General features: G+C 44.2%; 1 protein-coding gene across 2 annotated transcripts in view; it reads right to left on the bottom strand.

The window, feature by feature from the left end:
• Nucleotides 1-11,076: 11,076 nt before the first annotated feature.
• Nucleotides 11,077-20,615, bottom strand: part of PRDM11 (PR/SET domain 11) — a 73,449-nt gene continuing 63,910 nt past the window's right edge. For both annotated transcript variants that reach the window (XM_075927543.2, XM_075927544.2), the window contains one exon: nucleotides 11,077-20,252. In XM_075927543.2, coding sequence (XP_075783658.1) covers nucleotides 18,088-20,252 — 2,165 coding nt within the window. In that variant the 3' untranslated portion in view covers nucleotides 11,077-18,087. The remainder of the gene's footprint in view (nucleotides 20,253-20,615) is intronic.

Here is a 20,615-nt window from a genome sequence, read left to right as displayed (position 1 = left end):
CTCCACTACTAGCCCTACACCCAGAGCTCCGCAGCACTAGCTCCACATCTGGAGCCCCCAATGCCTGCCTCACCCCTGTCCCCTAGCCCTGCATTGCCTTCCAGCTGCCAGCTGAATGCTGCTGCCCAGGGTGCAGCTGCTCTAAGGCTGCCCTCCCGTCATGCAGTGACATGCTCTTCTGCATCTGAAAAGAAACTCTGCCCCTGCCCTGACAGATTTGGTGACAGCCCAGCCCCCAACACATGCATGGGCTCAATGGTGCCTGCAGCACACGTGACGGCAGGACCAGCCCATAACATTTTGACACCTGAGGCAGAGAGCGCAAATGACGCCCCCATGCCTCCTCGCTTGGGTCAAATCTTTGGAAGGTCTCAATTCTGCCTTCTTCCTGTTCTACTCCTCTCATGATACTGCTCTGCTACCCACATATGCACCAACAGCAGACACAATTTTCTACACTCTGGGTCCTAGTGGTGCCCACCCCCTCCCAGTTTGGCACCTGAGGCAGTCGCTTCAGTTCGCCTCATGGTAAGGCCAGCCCTGAGTGACGGGGTGGGTGCACATTTGTGGTGGCTCAAGAGTTCCTCCCCAGGCTGTTAACAGTTGGGGCCTAGAGGCTCAGGGTCACTGAGCCCGTGTGCATCTCAGGCTCATGGCACCCACCCGACATCCGGGCAGCACTAGTGCCCCCAATACCTGCTGGTTTGAGTCAGGGAGCCTGGCTGCCCCTGCACAAGTCCGACCGGCGCTGCCAGCGCCCTGGGATGTTGGGAAGTGGCCAAACATGTGGTGCAGGCTAAGCAGGGGAGACCCTGCGGGGGGAAGCTGGGCCCTGCTGGAGGAAGGGCAGAAATCACAGACATCCAATGCAGCTCCCTGGGGCCTCTAACCTGATCCACAGCAATACTGATAAAGGTCAGGATGCTCATGGCCTCAAAGGCTCCACTCCCTGGTCCGGAACATGCCGCCCACAATGGAAGGACATGGAGCAGCCACCCACCATACAGCACCACCAGCTGGGCTGCGTGGGTGCTGCCAGAGCTGGATCCAGGGGCCATGGTGAGGCTGCCTCAGCAGGGATAACTTCACCACAGCCCAGCTCCAGCCATGACACCTGGGGCTACTCACAGTGCCACTTACTGTAGGAGGGTGGGAGAATTTTTAGTGAGTGCGCAGGTATGCACCTTACAGGGAATGGAGCTCCCCAGAGGGCGGACTCATTAGCAGCTGGGGGCATGGCTTGGCAGAGTGCCACAGCCCGGCAGGCAGGAGTTTGTGGCCTGACACCAGTCTGCAGACCGGTGGTTGGAAACTGCTGCCTTATGCTTCTAACTTGCAAAGCATATTTAAGATTTTTTTTTAGTGAGTCAGTGAAGAGTTTTTGAGCCATACTATTGAGTACAGAGATGGTATACCGTTATGCTGTGGTATGAGGCAAGAGTGTGATCCTGAAGTCTGCCAAACACAGGAAGGTTCCTGTCTTGCTTTTCTGTAAGAATATGTAAAAGCAGTGCTGGGGAGACTTTTGTTAAGCTGTAATGATAAGACCAGTCATACTGGAGCACACCAATGGTCTATCTAACTCAGTCTCCTGTTTTCTAAAAGTAGCCAGGGACAATTGCTTCAGAGGGTAGAACAAGGATTTATTGTATAATCCATCCAGTCATAACTTCTGGCAGTCAGATGTTTAGGCACAGTCAGAGCTTGGGGTTGCAATCCTGACTATTTTAGTTAATAAGTATTGGTGGACCTATCCTCCATAAATTTATCTAATTTTTTTTAAACTTATTTATATTTTTGGTCTTTACAGCATCCCCTGGCAAGGAGTTCCACTGGTTGACTGTGTGAAGAAGTACTTTCTTAAGTATTGCTGCCTATTAGTTTCATTGGATTATGTGAAGGGGAGCTGCATTTCCAATGTAGTATCTTTTTTCTTCAAGAACAGCTAACAGTGGTGTGGATTTGAGGTTCTAGTTTGGGCCTGTTCCCAGTTTTATTTCCTTCAGTGCTGGCTTCTTTGTGAACATTAGCACATCAGTGAGCTACCAAGTTCATTAGAGCACAGGAGGTATCCTTTGTGTATCAGTGGGGGAGAGCAGAAACAAGAAAGATGGGAAACAAAAGGATGGGAGACAGACACAGGAGACTGAATTCTGAAGCATCCACTTTAAAATGGGTGTTCAAGGCTATAACTAGTATAAGTTGTCCCAGCTGGAGAGGAGCCAAGGAAATAGTGTTGAGGGAGGCAGTACAGCTTAACAGTAGAAACATAATTCTGATTAAGAATTTTAAAACGTGGTGGGGAAAATGGTATAATGTGTCTGACAGGGAACCCCCATGGTGCTGGTGTCACAGAGGAGATCAGCAAAACGTTGCCACCTGCAGAAGGCTCAGATGACTAATCAGTTCAAATTCTAGTTAACTCCTTTTTTATACAGGAGGAAGAGGCAAAGTTCTGAGGATACTCAAACAAGTTTGGGATCCCATGCCATTTGAGGGCCTCCTCACCTATGTGAGCGCATCTGAACTAATCAGAGGTACTCAGGCCTGGTATATGTCATAGCAGAAAAAATTGCCACAGATCCCTCTTTTGCTGGGGTGTTTAATGTTCATACTGAAGCTTCCTTTAAAACCCCTAAAAATAAGATGCTATGGCAGTCCCAGCCTGTTGCAGCAGAGCACAACTGAATCCAGGGCCTTTGCCATAGATATTGGGATCAAATTACCTCACAGTAAACTGGGCTTTGAAGAGTCCTCTCTGCCCTAGGAAATTTTTCCCAGATTACTCCACCTTGTCTTGTTTAAATCTTGGTGGATGTGAAAATTGATGACTGAGAGTATGGATTGGGTAAATGGACTGTGAGGTGGATAGAAAGCTGGCTAGACTGTCAGGCCCAATGGGTAATGATCAACGACTTGATGTCTGGTTAGTGGTTGGTTTCAAGTGGAGTGCCCCAAGGATCGGTTCTAGGACCAGTTTTGTTCAACGTCTTTATTAATGACCTGGATATGGAGATGAATTGTACCCTCAGCAAGTTCACAGATGACACTAGGCTGGGGGAGAGGTAGATATGCTGAAGGGCAGGGATAAGGTCCAGCGTGACCCAGACAAATTAGAGAATTGGGCCAAAAGAAATCAGATTAGGTTCAACAAGGACAAGTACAGAGTCCTGCAGTTGGGATGGAAGAATTCCAAGCACTGTTATAGGCTGGGGATCGACTGGCTAAATAGCAGTTCAGCAGAAAAGGACCTGGGGATTACAGTGGATGAGAAGCTGGATATGAGTACCCAATGTGACCTGGTAGCCAGGAAGGCTAATGGCATATTAGGGTGCATTAGAAAGAGCATGTCCAGCAGATCTAGAGAAGTTATAATTCTCATTTGTTCGACACTGATGAGGCCACATCTGGAGCATTGCATCCAGTCCTGAGCCCCCCACTATAGAAAGGATGTGGACGCATTGGAGAGGATCCAGCGGAGGACAACCAAAATTATTAGGAGGGACACGACCTATGAGGAGCGGTTGAGGGATTTGGTCCCTTCTTTAGTCCGTAGAAGAGAAGAGTGAGGGGATTTGATAGCAGCTTTCAACTAGGGAGGTTCCAAAGAGGATGGAGAGAGGCTGTTCTCAGTAGTGATGGATGGCAGAACAAGGAGCAAGAGTCTCAAGTTACAGTGAGGAAGGTCTAGGTTGGATATTAGGAATAACTATTTCTCTAGGAGGGTGGTGAAGTACTGAAATGGGTCACCTAGGGAGGTGGTGGAATCTCCATCTCTAGAGATTTTTAAGTTCCAGCTTGACAAAGCCCTGGCTGGGATAATTTATTTAGGGTTGGTCCTGCTTTGGGCAGGTGGCTGGACTTGACCCCTTGAGGTCTCTTCCAGCCCTAGGATTCGAGAACACTGCCCAGAGCTAGACAGGGGCTATGAAAAACTCTCCAATGCATTTGGATCTATATAGACCTGGCTGCAGCCTGCCTGAGACTCCAATCCAGCAAAGATCAATTTAATCCCTTCTCTGCCGCTATCCCTGCTATTTCAGTCCTTGAGCATCTCCCAAACTCTTTCAATGCTTCTGTGGCCAATAAAGGACCCAGTGCATCTCAGTACTGACCTGTGCCACATCCTTCTGTAGCATGTCCCTCATGCACACACCTCCGCACCCGGCCTGCCCCTCAATCCTGACCTGCAGTACTCCATGTGATGCCAAGTCTGGGATCACGTCAGTCCCAAACTGCTGTCGCCCTTTCCCTCTCCTTTCTTCAAGGACACCATCTCTGCCGCATGTCCCAATAGCTCAAAAATGAGAGGCAGCTGTAAAGAATATGGACAACCCTCCATCTGAGGTCAGTAAACTTATTTCCCTCCCCCTCCCCCCCCGGACTAAAATGGGTTTCAAGCCCAAGAATTCAGCAGGATGAAAAGTCTAGTGAGTCACCACATTCTGTTCTACAGTAGCCTGTTGCTGTTGATTTTCTGTTAGCTATTTGCTATTTTTAGACACTCCTCCCCTGTAAATGGGCTGCAGCAAGATTCAGGTGGCAACTGTTCTGTCTGCAAAAACTGGCATCTGCTGCTCCCTCCTCTCGCCCACAGCTTGGTATCTCCATGAAGGCTGCAGCGCTCTTATAGTTTTACCCCCTTGTGGAGGTATCTGTTTATTGAGCACACTGAAGACAGGTCAGTGCATACAGCTGCCGTGCGTTGGGCGGGTGTGTGGCTGTTGGCAAAACCTTTGCTACTGCTTGCTTGAAACACCTTGGGAGGGGGAGGGGAAGATGGAGAGTGATAGGAGAGTGAGGCATCTCCATAGAAACCAATCTGCTTCATTAATAGGAAAGTCACACCATGGTTCCTTCCCTCCCTGCCTCAGCTGCTAACTCATTGAATCAGACACATCAATGCAGACTTAGTCTTCTCATACAGAGCCTGTCCTGAGGTAACTCCCAGCAGTATAGTCACATCAAAAGGAAATTAACAAGTGAGCTGACTAAGGAAATCTAACTTTATTAAAGGAAGGAAAGAAGAGCTGAGAAAAGTGTTAACCCTTAGACACACACTGCTCCCTTCCTTTCATCTACTATATTCAAGTAATAAGTTAGTGCTGACAGCTTCCCCTCTGGGTGACTGGTCAGTTTTAAAGGCAAGTTGGCCCCTTCCCCTGACCTTGCATTGCAGCTGACCTTGAGGGCATGTCTAGTGTTCCTCATGATGAAGAAATTGCTTGCTTGCTCCTCTGAGTCAAGTTTGCAATGCGAGATACCAGCATTTCAGAGCCTCTTGCCAGCAGCAGTAGCCATCTTGATGAGCAGTTATAATGACACCAGCAGAGACAGGAGGGAGTTTGCCAGTGGCTTGGATGCTAATGGATCTATCACAACCAATTGTTTCCTTTTTTCCCCCTTGCACTGTTTTCATATACATTTGGTGCTTGTTAACAGCATTAAAATCAGCAGCCCTGGAGATGGATAAATATTTTTATTCACAAACAAGTAACCAGCATGTTTTCCTTCCATGTACTGTCTCAACATTTGTACTCCACCCTGGCCTGCACTCCCAAGACGGAATCCAATTACAGCTCACTGGGAGGGTAATTTTTTGTGTTGCAAACACCTGGCTGCTGGGAACTAAACGGAGACGCGCTGATTCCTTTCACACACTGCACTTGTATTCACAGATTAGTTTAATCAGCTTGGTTTAAGGTGGAGTGTTGCAGTGGTTCTGTCGCCACCACTTCCACAGTAAGAAAAAGACCCACCTTCAGTGTAGACCCAGGTTCTACACTGCCGCTCCCGTTGACCAGTCATGTGACCTTGGACAAATCTCTCCAGGTCTTTGTTTTCCCAGTTGTAAAATGGAGGCAAACCCCCACCTCCAAGAAGTGCTCGGTGGCTCAAATTAATGTTAAAAAAGCCATAAGGCTATGTCTACACTCACGGCTTCTTGCGTAATATGCAAATGAGGCTGAGCATGGACAATCGCCGAGCCTCATTTGCATACCTAATGAGCCACCTTTTTTTTCAGAAGAGGCTCTTACGCAAGAAGGAGCATCTACACTGCCCCTTCTCATGCAAGAAAAACCTCTTGCGCAATGCCATTCTTCCTGAAAAGTAATAGGTGCAATGGTATTGAGCAAGAGGGTTTTTCTTGCACAAGAAGGAGCAGTGTAGATGCTCCTTCTTGCGTAAGAGCCTCTTCTGAAAAAAATGGGTGGCTCATTAGGTATGCAAATGAGGCTCGGCGATAGTCCATGCTTGAGAATCAACAGAACAGATAATCATCAAGTGATCCCACCCTGTCACCCACTCCCAGCTTCTGACAAATAGAGGCTAGGGACACCATTTCTCCCCATCCTAGCTAATAGCCCTTGATTGACCTAGACTCCATGAATTTACCTACTTTTTTTTGAACCCTGTTAAAAGTCCTGGCCTTCACAACATCAGAGAAAGGAGCTACAAGCACAGGCAGCACTGTTTTGCATGGTTTTGAACCACAGATCTTTTGCATGTTAGACAAAGGTGATAACTACTGCACTACAGAAACCACTCAAACCTTTGTGATGCATAGGAAAAAGCCTCCAGAGAAAGGCAAATTAATGTAACACTTGGATTGTTGGTGGCCTTGAACAAAGTCACTTATGCCAAAATATTGTAAAGTAGCCACTGATTTTGGATGTCTCTGATTCTGGAGGCCAAGCTTGAGACCCAGTTGTCCTCAATTTCCACAGGTGTTCAGCAGCTGCAACTCTCATTGACTTCTATTAGAACTGGGGGAGGAAGGGAATCACCTCTGCAAATGAAGCTCTGAAGTGTCTCAGGTTGCAACAGCCTAAGACAGAGGCACCCCAAATCAGCAGCCCCTTTTGAAAATTCTGGCACTTATTTATTTATAGAGGTAGAGCTTTGCAAATACAAAGTACTAGATGAGTATATTGGGAAAGCTTCTGAGCTGTTAGATTGCTATCACCAGTGAAACAGTATCATGATCCTTGTTCCTTCGGGTAAAATTGGTGGAATTCCTTCTCAAATAATTTTGACCCCCTGATGGCAGCTGTTGTGGAACAGAGTATGATCCAGGCTCACTCTAGGCATATATGCTGCACTTCAGACTTTGTAGTCAGTTCTTTGTGCTGTGCAGGACATGAAGCTCCAAGGATGACAGGATAATCCAAAATTGGGACTAAAGGAAGAAACAAAAAACTTACTCCCTCTCTTCCCCTAAAGCAAGATACAAGCACTGATAAGCTTTAGAAGAAGATAATTCCCAAACTCCTAGGAGAGGTGGGTATCCACTTGGAATGCTATATTCACGGAGGCAGTATTACAGTAAGGCTACATCTACATTGGCAAGATTTTGCACAAAAGTGGTTGCTTTTGCGCAAAAACTTGCCGCCTGTCTACACTGGCCGCGAGTTCTTGCGCAAGAACACTGATGTTCTAATGTAAAAAATCAGTGCTTCTTGTGCAAGAATTATGATGCTCCTGCTCAGGAAAAAGCCCTCTTGCGCAAGTGTTCTTGCGCAAGAGGTCAGTGTAGACAGGCAACATGAATTTCTTGCGCAAGAAAGCCCGATGGCTAAAATGGCCGTCGGAGCTTTCTTGTGCAAGAGTGTCTACACTGGCACGGATGTTTTTGCGCAAAAGCACATCTCTTACGCAAAAGCACATGCCAGTGTAGACGCTCTCTTGAGCAAATACTTTAACGCAAAAACTCTTGCGTTAAAAGTATTTGCGCAAAATCTTGCCAATGTAGACATAGCCTAAGTATTAGGGATATCAGCGTGTAGTCAACTACATGATTAACTGATATGCCTGGGCTTATAGGTTAATCCTATCGACTACATACCCTCTCACAGGCAGCAAGAGGGGGAGTGTATGTCTACACTTCCTCCCTATCTCGAGATAGGAGTAACGTTTGTTACAAAAAATGAGGAGTAATGTTAGTCCAAACCAAGGGGTTTGGTTCGAACTAATGCATCCTGGAGCGCACTTGCTGGTTCGAATCAGCTGGTGAGCAGAGTAGCGCGCGGGTGAGATTATGCTAATGAAGCACAGGATATTTAAATCCCTGCTTCGTTAGCAATTTCTGTCGGCTACATTTGCATCCCTATCTCGAGATAGGGAGCAAGTGTAGACGTACCCAAACAGAGGCAGCAGGGGAGCTGGTTCCCCATGATCACTGGATCCTGTGGAGCTGCCTGATAGAGGCTGGTGCCTGACAGAAAGGAAACAGTGCCAAGGGTGAGGGTGGAAGGTGGGAGCCAGTACATGGAGGAAATTGGCTTTCACACCAACTGCCAGTGCATATTGGTTCCCATGTAGCTGCTCATCCCACGCTCACTGTGGGGGGAGGGGAAGGGGAGGCTGCCATGGAGCAACCTCTGTCCACAGAGGGACTGGGCTCACCCTGGACATAGGGTGCTCCATAGCTTGGGCCTCCTGTGGACAGGGGCAGCAGGTGGGAGCCAATCTGTGCGGGGAGCTGTTTTTTAAACCAGCTCCTCTCACAGACACTCTTGCCTGTCACTCCACGTTGCTGCCTCTGATACAGAGGCAGCAGCGCAGGGTGGCTGGGGGCTCGCCAGGAGTGGGGCTGGGAGTACACTGGCTTCTGGCCCTGCCCCTGGGGACTATCGAATAAGTGTGTAACCACTAAGTTTTCATGTGGTTACATAATTGTTAAATTAATTGATATCTAACATCCCTAATAAGTACCTGTCTTTTCTCTAGAGAAACCATATACCAAGATGCTGACTCAAAAGTAAGAAATTAGGCTTATTTAACACTTAAAGTCAACAAAACTGTTTTACAATCAGGCATATGAAAAAACAATTCCCCTCACCTCCAACTAACATAGCTATGCCAACCTCACCTCCAGTGTGGTTGTAGCTATGGCAACAGAAGAGTATTTCCATCTTCCATCTAGCCAACTTTGTTCTGGAAGTTGTTCCTAGACGGGTGGAAATACCCATTCTGTTGGTGTACGCTGCATCTACACTATGGGGTTTTGTCAGCATAGCTACAACAACATTGCAATGCCATTATGGGCTCTGTAGCATAGACACGGCCTTAGACAAATATTCAGAAAGAAAACAGGTCCAGACCAATCAGGGTGGTAGTCCATCTAATCTAGGATCTAGCAGTGGTGTAAGAAAGTAACCCCTCTGGGTATGTCTACACTAGCTTGTTAGTTCGAGCTAGGTAGTATAATAAGGGTAAGCGGAGTTGCAAATGAAGCCCAGAATTTAAATATCCCAGGCTTCATTTGCATGTTCCCGGACACTGCCATTTTTAAATTCCCCTTAGTCTGAACTACACGCAGCATGGACTAGGTAGTTCAAATTCAAGATCCTAATTCGAACTACCGTTACTCCTCATTCCACGAGGAGTAACGGTAGTTTGAATTAGGATCTTTAATTCGAACTACCTAGTCCGCGCAGTGTGTAGCTGCGGGCACGGAGTTTGGACAAAGGGGCGGGGGGGTTAAAAATGGCGGCGCTCGGGAACATGCAAATGAAGCCCGGGATATTTAAATTACCTACCTAGCTTGAACTAACGAGCTAGTGTAGCTGTATCCTTTCTGTAGTTTTACATTTGCTGCCCCTTTGCCTTCATTAGAGTGCCTTTTTTTTAGAAGGGATAAACACAAGTGCATGAATTACCTGCTCCATGCAATTATTTTTATATGATCATTATTTGTTTATTCACCAAAATAAATAGTTTCAATATTTTCAATCTCTTTGTTTAAAGAAGGCTGGGAAGATCACTGACATTGTCCAGCTGTGGACTCTTTCAAATAGCTCCTACGACCGGGTGATCAGAATGGCATACAAAATTCTGGGTGAGGGTATATCATTGATTTATATAATGGTATTAAAATTACTAGCCAGTTTTTTATACACCCTTTTTGCTGCCTTTTATTGTTGTTAAACTCTACAATGATACCTAGGTCTTTTTACTTGGCTCTGGTCTGAGTTAGATCAATGTAAGGCAGTTTAATTTGACCTAATTCTACAAGCATCTATAATCACAGATAGCTCCCACCGATACAGCTTGGCCACTATGCTAATAACTTTATCTAACTAATAATCTTCATCTGACTAATATTACATCTCTGTGAGAGGTGTAGCACTGAAGTCAATATAGTTAGGTTAACACAGTGTCAGAGCAGACATTGCATTGCTTACAGCGAATGTTGCTGCTTTTCAGAAACTGTCCCACAATTCTCCAGTTAAATTGGTACTAGCGCTGCAGGTGAGGAGGGCACCACCAACACAAGGAGCATAGTGTAAATGTGTAAAACCAGTTCAATTACTGAGGTGACTGTACATCAGTCAAACTTAGGTCAACTTCATTCTGAAGTGTGGAGTTGCCTTTAGTTGTTATAGCTAATCAGAACCCAGAAATATGCATGAGTAGTTGTAAACTTTTTCCTTCAATGTGAATTACTTTGCACTTAATTTAAAAAGTGATTTAAACCATTACAAATCTTTGGGTGGAAACACCTGTATCTTAAAAAACTTGCCCAGTTATTTTAACTGATATGAATGTGCGCACACAAAGTTGCTCTGCTTACCTGAACCTTCATGCAAAAAATACACCAATTTAAAAGGAGAATCTTGATATAAAACAAAACTTCTTTTGGGGGTGGGTGAGCTTGGTATCCCCTACCTTGGAAGTGTGGAAAATCCAAAATGGGATTCTCTTCTGCAAACCAAATCCAGCCAACTTTTTGGGAATGTGTGGCAAGACAGCTAAGCGGGCAACTGTACCACTTAGAAAAAGCACCAGTGTGACTGAGGCAAAGGATCTCACCATTTAGCCAACTATGGCTGAATGACTGGAAGGCAGGGGCACTCCATAAAGCAAATACAGAGAGACTGTGTGATAGCTGAAGTGATGCAGAAGCATAAGGGGAGCATCTTTGCAGACCATCCTCAAGAAGCAACTGACTGAATGCAAATGATTAGTCCCTCCTAGCAAGTTGCAAAATAGGCCTTTTTGGGGGAAATTTAGGTGTCCCTCCCTTTAGGAAATTAAGTTCTACGAAAATAAAGAGAGACTAACTCAACCTGATAAATTTAAATGTTTTATTAACAATCATCTTACATTACAAGGATAATATGACAAAAGGAAAGTTCTCGTGTACATATTATGATATATCAACATAGCTCTATTCGTATCCAGTGTCCTAGCTCCTTTCACACAGGTACTATAAAGCATAGTCTGCAAAGTAATAACATTTTAATGTTCTCTGAAAGTGTGATATTAACATATTAATACATATGTAATAATAAACTTCTAGATATTTTTTCTCTTATTTTGTGTATGTGGTTGACACAAACAGTTCAGCAGGGTTGTGCTTTTGAGGGGGAGGGAAGGTAAAGACTTTATTTTCTGTAGGAAGATAAACAAAAACATATTGCGTTAAATGGGTGATGAGACTCTGAAGTTGCCTGAATGGTAGGAACCATAATAGCCCTCCAATCACAATATAGTACAGTATATGGGAGTGGTTCCCCTGCACAGCCCAGTAAGCATTCTGTACATGAGGTGCAGTGTATAAAGGATTCCAATGCCAGGCAGGAAATACTCTATGGGCAACATGTAGACTGTGGATTGGTTTGCTAACTGAGTTTAATGTCAGTGGCTTTTTCATAAAGTGGCCGGGGGTGGACTATCCATGAGGTTCCTGAGGAACTGATAAAGTTTCTCTCTGCTATATGTGTTTACTGGGTCACAACTGGCAGCCATTCTTCGGAGAGACCCAGAAAAGGCAGGTTTGTGACTGGGGCATATGAGCGCGGAGTTGTGTGGAGAGAGAGGCCCAGAATAGCAGGGGAATGAGGTGGCATGAGGAAAGTCTGCACAGCATCTGCTAGTGCAATACCAGTGTAACTAGTCACTCAATGGTCAGAACGAAAATGCCTTGAACTCTTCCTCCTCCCTAAAGAAATTAAAAATTAAAACAAATGTAAGAAGTTAAGTGGTTGCTAGGCTGACTCTGGAGCTGGAAAGCCAAATCTCCATTCCCCTCCTTTGAAGTTACAACTGCTCCCTCTTGGGGAGGAGCAGCCATGAGCCTCTTACATTCGAAAGAATAGCTGCTCTGGTTGCCCTGCCTCACACATCAAAAGCATCACCATGGAGCCAGGGCTGCGTAATACTCACTGCTCTGTCCACAGCAGGAATGGTGCATGGCGAGAGGAAGAGAGACAAGAGGTGCGAATGTCAGTACACATCCCACAAATGTCAATCCATGGAAGCTGTGGCATGGATCCACCAAGAAGTCCTCATCTGGAACTGCCATTCATACAAAAAGATTGATCTTACTCTTCTTGTCAAGGGAGGAGGTGAGGGACTGAGCTCCCTGAATGGCTCAACTCAGCAACATCAACACACCTTGTCTGTTGGCATAAGTGTCCCCCGTGTGTCATTTACAGTGTACCTCATTTAGCCAACTAATTCCTTTCTCCACCAAGAAAGTCGTCTGTATCAGCCAGGCTAGTTAACCACAGAGAAGTAGCTGCTCTTGGTGAAACACAGTAGTCAACGAGGAACATCTGTGCAGTTGCACTCATAGGGAAGTGGCCTAATTGCTCAATTTGGTAGAAATGCAGGTGTGATTCCCAGTTCGGTATGAACATACTCACTCCTCACTCATGGTCTTTTCTTGTGTTGTACTCTCTCTCCATACATCCTCCCATCTCTGACTATGTAAGAACAACTGCACCAACTCAGTATTTTCTCTCATTCTTGTTTTATTCTAACCCCATTTCTAAAACGTTGGTTGTTGCTGTGTGTGAAATATACTACATATGAACAGATTCTATTGTACTGCACTGGGCTAGTTACTGAAGACCACTAGGTCCCACTTACTGCATGTCAGTAGCCAACAAGGAATGCCAACTAGGTGAAGCAGAAAACCACATTGTCACTGCATTCAGACCCCTAGTCATCAAACCTGTCCATGAAGACAGAGAAAAGTGCATAAAGGAGTGAGATATGGATCAGCCCAAGCGTGAATACAAAGGAGATATAGTATGCTTATCTAAAAGACAAAGGCATTCACCTTTTTCCATCACCAAGACACAGTCCCAAGAGTACAGCTCCACAGGCCTTATTTAGCACCTTATTTAACATACAAAGTAAGAACCCCCTTGTTCTAACCACAGCAAAGTTCACACAAACATAGGCCCCCTCAGCATAAGGTTAAAGCTGTACTGAAGTCCTAGTCTTCTGTGTTATGTATCTCATACTAGAACACAGGGTCAGGTTTATACAAGGACAACTGATTCTATATCTATATTATATGTTTATAACTATTGAAAACATAGAAATATATAAATATATAGGATTTTATTTATAGATATATAGTCATGTGATTTTTATTTCTTATGTTGTGTGAAAATGTACTGGGATGTGCATATATACAATATATAGTCTGTATGCATAGGTACTGTATACATACATTAGCTTACATGCACACACATTATACATGTCTCCAAGGGAGACAGGAATTGCATAGGCATTACTGGTTTGACAGTACAATGGTTGGGGGAATCAACGTACCATTTCTTTACTTTTATGACCTCTTTATATGAGGTTGAGAGAGGAATCTGGATAAAGCAGATGTTACTGCATGTTTGCCAAGCAAACTGTCCATTGCCAAGCAAATAACAATATTAACAAGTTAAACAAGAAATGTAACTTAAAAAACCCACAGTGGCAAACTGGCTGAGTTTGCATTGGGGGTTAAAAAAATATTTCGAACCTGAATAGCATCTGAGAACTCATATCACCAAACATGCAAGGAATACATCTGCATACCACAGAGATCAATTCAAGATTTAATGCACAGAACATTATAGGACAATGCCTTCTTAGAGACATTCTTGCATGTTTGGTGTATGATCCTTGTAGCAAGCATTTGTAATCCTTGCACTTTTGGTAGAACAGGAAGAGCTTAGGTTTCCTGTGCCTTTAGGATTGTCCCTGTTGCATTCAGCCTAGAGGCCAGGAGGCCTAGACTTCATGCAGCCACTGGAAAGCTCTGTAAAAGAAAACATCTGGACATCTTCCAGCAAACAGGATAAAGGAGTAGAGGAGCCTGAGAAAAAAGAGGGTAGGAATTAGGCAATCAAACCCTCCAAGGGCTACACAGCCAAGGGTTTGGAGAAGTGCATGCTATTCACGGTCAGCTGTCTTAAAGTAGATGGAAATGAAAAAAGGCAAAGCTCATTCAAAGATTAACAAACCCATTATTTCTTTTCTCTTGAAGACATTCAAGATACCATGAGCAACGCATTCAAAACAATTGTCTCTTGATTCAAATGTAACAGGAGGGAAATAATTTAATCCCGATGCCATTAATTTCCCCACCTCCAGAGGAATCTGTCCTAGATGTCTACATCTACCCCCACCAGATTTATGAACGGTATGTGATGCTGCTACTGCTACACTGAAACCCAACAAGTGTTGTGAATTGGCCCCCTCTGCTGTCCCTCAGTCATCATTACAACCCAGCACATTTCAACCTCTGTTGCCTGCGTGAGAAACGTATAGTTAAAAAAATGCTAATGAAAAATATCTGTGAGAGTCAGCTGGTTATCAAACTGAATGCGCTTTGCTTTTCATAGCTAAATAAGAGGCATCTCTTGCCTTTCCAGTTGACAGAAATCAGCAGATCCAACCACTGTGGGTTACGTCTATCTCTGACACACAAATGTGGCATTTTTTGCAAGAGAAGCCATCATTGATCTGCAGACAGAACGGAGAGAAAGCAACACTATGCACACTTCATTCTAGTGTTGAGAACTTGTTACGAGAGGTGTCACCAATGACCAACTATATTTGAAAACAAAAAGGTAACAGTCACCAGAGCAATTTTTGAACCAGTTTCTGGTGGTATCCGCCTTCCTACAATTTTGGAACATTAGAAAGTAAGGACATTCAGGGTCGAAGTTGTAAATGGGATTTGTGTGGCTTTAACACGTGTTTGAACAAGGAGCAGGTGAGCTATACTATTTAAAAACTGTTTTGGGGATGGGCCACAAGCTAACTTTCCAGAAAGACAGCCATGGAGTTTGCAGCTCCAGTTTGAAAAAGGGCTGTGGGCCAAATAACTTATTCTATTGTCAATAGACTACACCGATTTTTCATGGCGAGTAATATGAGATACTTGGATCTTCCAAATGCTTGTGCTGAGCACAAAAAGCAGAGAGGGGAAGCTATCTTTACAGTCTCCTTCACACCAGTCTATAGCAAGCACCTTTTCTACTGTCACCATTCACTTCGTTGCAGATTTCCTAGGTATCTGTATGTCATAAGAAAGAGAATTTCCTTGCAATTCCCTGCCCAAGGTCCTCCTGTAATAGCATGCCAGTTCACATTATCCAGCTACAGCTCACAGTTCAGAAGTGGTACAGTGGTTCTTTTGGGGACTTCATTTTCTATCTTCTCACTTTTTAATTAAGAAAGAGGGCAGAACAGCCCCCTAGAGGATATTGATCTGATGGTATGTGATCATGCATTAAGCAGTTGGGGCTTTTTTTTTTTTTTTTTTTTTTTTTTTTTTTTTTTTTTTACTTTCCAGACTAGCAATGGCTGAGAATATATTGGGTCTCTAGCAAGGACTTCCCTTCTTATGACCAAACTGTTTGAGTCTGTACAGTTCCACTGGCCTCTGGTCTAGAGCTCTGCTCATTTGGGTAGACAGGTCATCCTGATGCAAGGCAGTTTATTACTATTGTTTATTTGCCAGGTATTATATTGCCTTCCCTTGTGCTGATATGGCATAATGTCATGATCTGACTCACTTGCTGATTTCTAAGGGGATTCCAGGGGAAAATATTCCAGTTCCTGGTTCTTAACGGTGATTTGGATTTATACTACATAACATTACCTATGAAGCTCACACTTGCACATCTGCACTAGCACACTCATTCCATATGCTGAATGGGGAATGGCAGGGGCAGAAAGGAAGAAGTGCTGCAGACTGTATTGCTTCGCTCTGATTTATCACTGTTTGAATTCAGAGACTCCACCGTCTATTTTAACCCTTTCAAAAGTGACCAGCTAAACATCTTTGCTGTATAGTATGTGCAGCAGAATTAGGGCAAGGAACACGGGGAGTCACCACAATTAGTGTTCCAAACAGCATCCAATGCCAATCCATACCACACCTCATAAGGGGCAATGTACGGGTAGACAGGCTGCACTTTCAAACCCGTCAGACAAACAAGCTCTGCCATTTCCCTTGGGCTTTGGAGCTGAGCTAGAATGCAGCGGCTCTGCCACGTATGTCCACCTGACCTGCATGCTGATGTCAAACACAGATTAGTTTGAAGAGCGCAGTGGGATCTAGGCAGAAGTGTGTGTTTTGTTGGGGAAGACAGTGAGAAAACCCTGGCAGTAGAAGTGACTCCAAGAGAGAGTGATTTAAAACATGCTACATCATGATTGAAAACAAAAAAAGTTTTAAAAATAAAATAATTTTATATATATATATATATTTATATATAAATGAAACTATCAACTAGCAGCAATGGTTCTAGAGATATCTTAGCACCAAGACCAAGGGTGGAGGTTAGCGGTAAAAAGGAAAGGTTCAGTGTTGCTGACACCACAGTCATGTTTCCAAACACCACAGGTTGGCACAAGATGTGTCACTCCGGGAACTGGAAACATGTCAGCCTGGTTTTTCCGGACAACACGGTCTCAACTCCCGTGATGCTCTGGTCAGATTGGTACTACCCATGTCACATCAGCAAGGTGAGGCACTAGCATCTGGGGAGTTTTTGCACCTTTTTTTTTTCTAACCTGAAGCGATATCGTGTGAATGTGTGATGCCGTTAAAAGAAATATAATTTGTGATTCAAGGTGAAAGTGCTACTTCCAGGTTTCTGTGGGACTTCCTGTGGAAAAATATTTCACAGGAAGAAGTACAGTATTCTTCTTCCTTTTGTTGCCATTCTGCCATGCTTTGATACATGTCACCTTGCTCACAAGGGAATATATAACCTTTAAAAAAGACAGCATCACTTGATTATAACCCAAGATAGAGATCTTGCATTGATATACCCTGCCACAGAATTAGAACAGGTGCTTTTCTTACTCATTCAAAAAATAAAACCAAAACCACCACAATCTATGATTATGAAGACAGAGTATAAATAATGCAAATTAGAATATAATTTTCAGCCCCAAAATCCCCACCTTCTGATGGAGAGGCTGTCTCACTTCCACAGCAGCTCTGGTTTTGAATGAACAGTTGTACAGTCTATCTCCTACAATATAAAAAATATAAATGCAAAAAACCTCCCCATGTCTTCTCTATTATGCTCTCTTACAGTCCACACAAAACATTGTTAAAATATGTCTGACCAGTAATGGGGTTATCACAAGGGGAGCTGAAAACTTTGCCTTACTCGACAGCCCACCAGTGGGGAGTACTGAGAAAGGGGCATCACAGTTTAGCTGATATATTTGTTCTTAAAGTGTGTGTGTGTGTGGGGGACCCCACACCGTAAATAAGTGAATAAAGCTTCTACTTCCAAACAAGAAAACAAGGTAAAGTTGGGGAGCTGGGGAGGGATCCCCCAAAACATGCACAAGTTGTTCTGTTGGAAATCAGACAGCCATCAATGAAGGGCTCAAATGGCTCATTAACTAAACTAGATAAATGACAAGAAAGGCAGGAGACCTCCCCACCCCCAATGCCATCACACACTCACAAACACACAAGGAAAAACAACCGTGAGGAGGAGGTTGACAAAGACCCGTCATGTAGCTTATAAATTGACTGTTAGGTTTGAACATGTAGAGTATGGCCCCAGCACATGCTTCTGACAAATGAAATGTTGCCACCTACGCTGCAGCTGCCATGTTTGGAGACATCAGTAAATTTCAAATATTGTCTCTTTCTTAAAATTCCATTTAGCTTCTATCAGACGCACATCATCTTAACTTTTAATTTTCAGTGTGAGTTTTATATATATAATATATATATTTTATATAATATATCAAAGTTTAGCGTATAGACTACAAAAATTATTCAACAGCTTTTGGAATTGGAGGCATTCCTTCCTAAATATCAGCGTAAAATTCAGAGCCATGGTCCATGCTCTGCAGCATCGGCTTCTGATCAAGGGAGGACATTCTGCTCAGCATTTCTGCAGACAGTGCATAACTATTGCCCGACTTCTCCTCAAACCAACTATCTAGTGCCCTCTTGGCATCAAAGTTGGCAATGGGTGGCCCATTAACGGCAATTGTCAAAAGATCACTAAGTTGTTCCAGAGTGAGCCGAGAGCGGTTGTTTTTGCGCACTCTCTGCAGGGCATTGCGCCCCTTCTCGCAACAGGCTGTTGAGGTGGGAAGGACTTTGAGGATCTGAACTATTTTATTTAAAAGTGGGAATCTCTGTTTGAATTTACAAATGTGACTGATTAAGTCTTTAAAACCATTTTTGGTATAATAATCCACCTTAAGTTCTCTCCATTCCATCAGCAAACTCCCTCGGGTGTCCATACCCTCTCTGCAAACTTCTCTTGAAAATGATGGAACAGCTTCCAGGTGCTCAAATATTTGTACCATATCTTCCTTTCCATAGTTCATGAGCTCCTCGGTATTTCTGGGCCAAGTTGCAAGATCAAACACCTGACATGCTTTCACAAATGTCCGGCTACGGGAATCGAACCTTTGGGCCAGGATTACCTGGGTCTTCTGGCAGATCTTTTCTCTGATTGACTGGAATTTGGCCTCAGCCACCCGCAGGTTTTTCACAGCAACGCCATTAAAGTTTTCACGGAAGTTCTCTTCAAATTCCTGCAAGTACTCTCCAGGTGAGTCTGCCAGCCTACTGATCTCCTGGATAGCCTCCTCTATTTTGTCATCCACTTGTGACACAAGGAGATATTCACCTTGGAAGATATAGGCCAGGCGTGAAAGCACAGCAATCACATCCAACAAGAAATAGATCAATTTAATTGACTGGTAGTCCATAAGGAACTGCAAGAGAGCCAACGCAATGGCAGAAGCATCTGCTCTTTGGGTCTGACCACTGACATCTTTGAGATGGGCCACAACTTCAAGGTAATCCTTGATCAGTGCATTGAGGACATTCTGTTCCCCTATGATCCATTTCACTGCTCGGATGTCTCCCAAGAACTCTGTCTCTTCGCAAAGGGTGGCAGCAGTGACTCTCAGCTCACACATCAGCCTGGGAGAGTAACGATAAAAGCTAAGCAATTGCTTCAAGTTGTTTTCCAGCTCCTCCAGACATGGAAGCTCTTTCCCACTGATTGCGTCCAAAATTTCTAGATGGGGCCTATGTACCATAAAGGGCAAGCAAAGCAACCAAGGCAGAGTCTTTCTGATTGTCATGAACAAGTTGGCTCTCAGGCTGGCAGTAATGTTAGCACCATCTACTCCCAAGCCTATAGTTGGTTTCTCATCCTGCAATCTTATTCCCAAACTGGAAAAAGCCCTGTCTAATGCTTGGAGGTAACTATCTGTTGTACAAAAGCCCAGCTCTTGAAGAGACAGGAATTCAGTTGCTGGAGGTCCATCGCTGCTTGTGTACTGAACGTAAACTGCTACTGTGTCAGCAAGCAAATCGTCACTTTGACCATCCAGAATGATGCTGAGAAAAGGAGACTGCCTGATACGTTCTACCAGATCCTCTCGCAGAGACCGGGCGATATGATGGATTAAGATTTGGCAGTCTCCCTCATTCATGTACTGATCCACCACTTTGAGTTCACACTTTCTCAGTAGTTCTGCAAGAGGTCGAAAGTCAAAATAAGGCCTGCCTTCCAGAGCCAAGTGATAGGCTGTGTTGAAGAGCAGGGTCATATTTCGGCACATCTCCTCCGTTTTCTCTGGATGCATCCTGAGCTTGTAGAGCTGCAGGCACTTCTTGTGGAGGTTGCTCTGGCTGTGAAGCTTTATAGTGTGTATTTTGAACTGTTTAGAGCCAATGATGAAGGCTGAAGTCCGAGAGGATTGCACCGTGTACTGCCTGCAGACGTGGCACCACATTTCATTCAACGTAGGGGAGTACCGCAGAAACCAGAATTTTTTAAGCCACTCTTGTTTGAAGCGTCGAATCCTCCTGCCAGTTGCAGAAGACATCTTTGAAGGCTCATCTGTAGCAGTCATCATATCATTGGAAACTGATTCATCAGCAGAGTCCACCTCCTGGTCATCATCCTCCATGATTGTGGGAACAGAGATGATGCTTTCAGAAGCTTAGAAGAAAAAGAAAAGATATTTACAAGTTCAGAGATGCAGCAAACATTCAAAAGATAACACAAAAATTTGTCTAAACAACTGGCCCAAATTCTACACTTCATTGGTTGCACACCAGTAGTACAGTTTGGTCCCCTGACTATAATTTTTGAAAGAAAAATCAACATAATTCCCAATAAATCTTACACATCAGGCCACATTGGACAAAAAAGGAACGGTATGACATTTTGGCAACTAGCACGATGCATAAGGTATACTGCACACTGTTTCGGGAGAGAAATTCGGTACGTTCCTGGAGGAAATTAAACATATCTTCAGAAAGGGACACGTGCTTGCATTAAGGCAATAGAGTAAGCAATGAG

Source organism: Pelodiscus sinensis, chromosome 5 (assembly GCF_052426305.1).
Source record: "Pelodiscus sinensis isolate ZL-2025 chromosome 5, ASM5242630v1, whole genome shotgun sequence".
In the NCBI taxonomy this organism is placed as follows: Eukaryota; Metazoa; Chordata; order Testudines; family Trionychidae; genus Pelodiscus; species Pelodiscus sinensis.
This window is presented reverse-complemented; position numbering and strand designations above follow the sequence as displayed.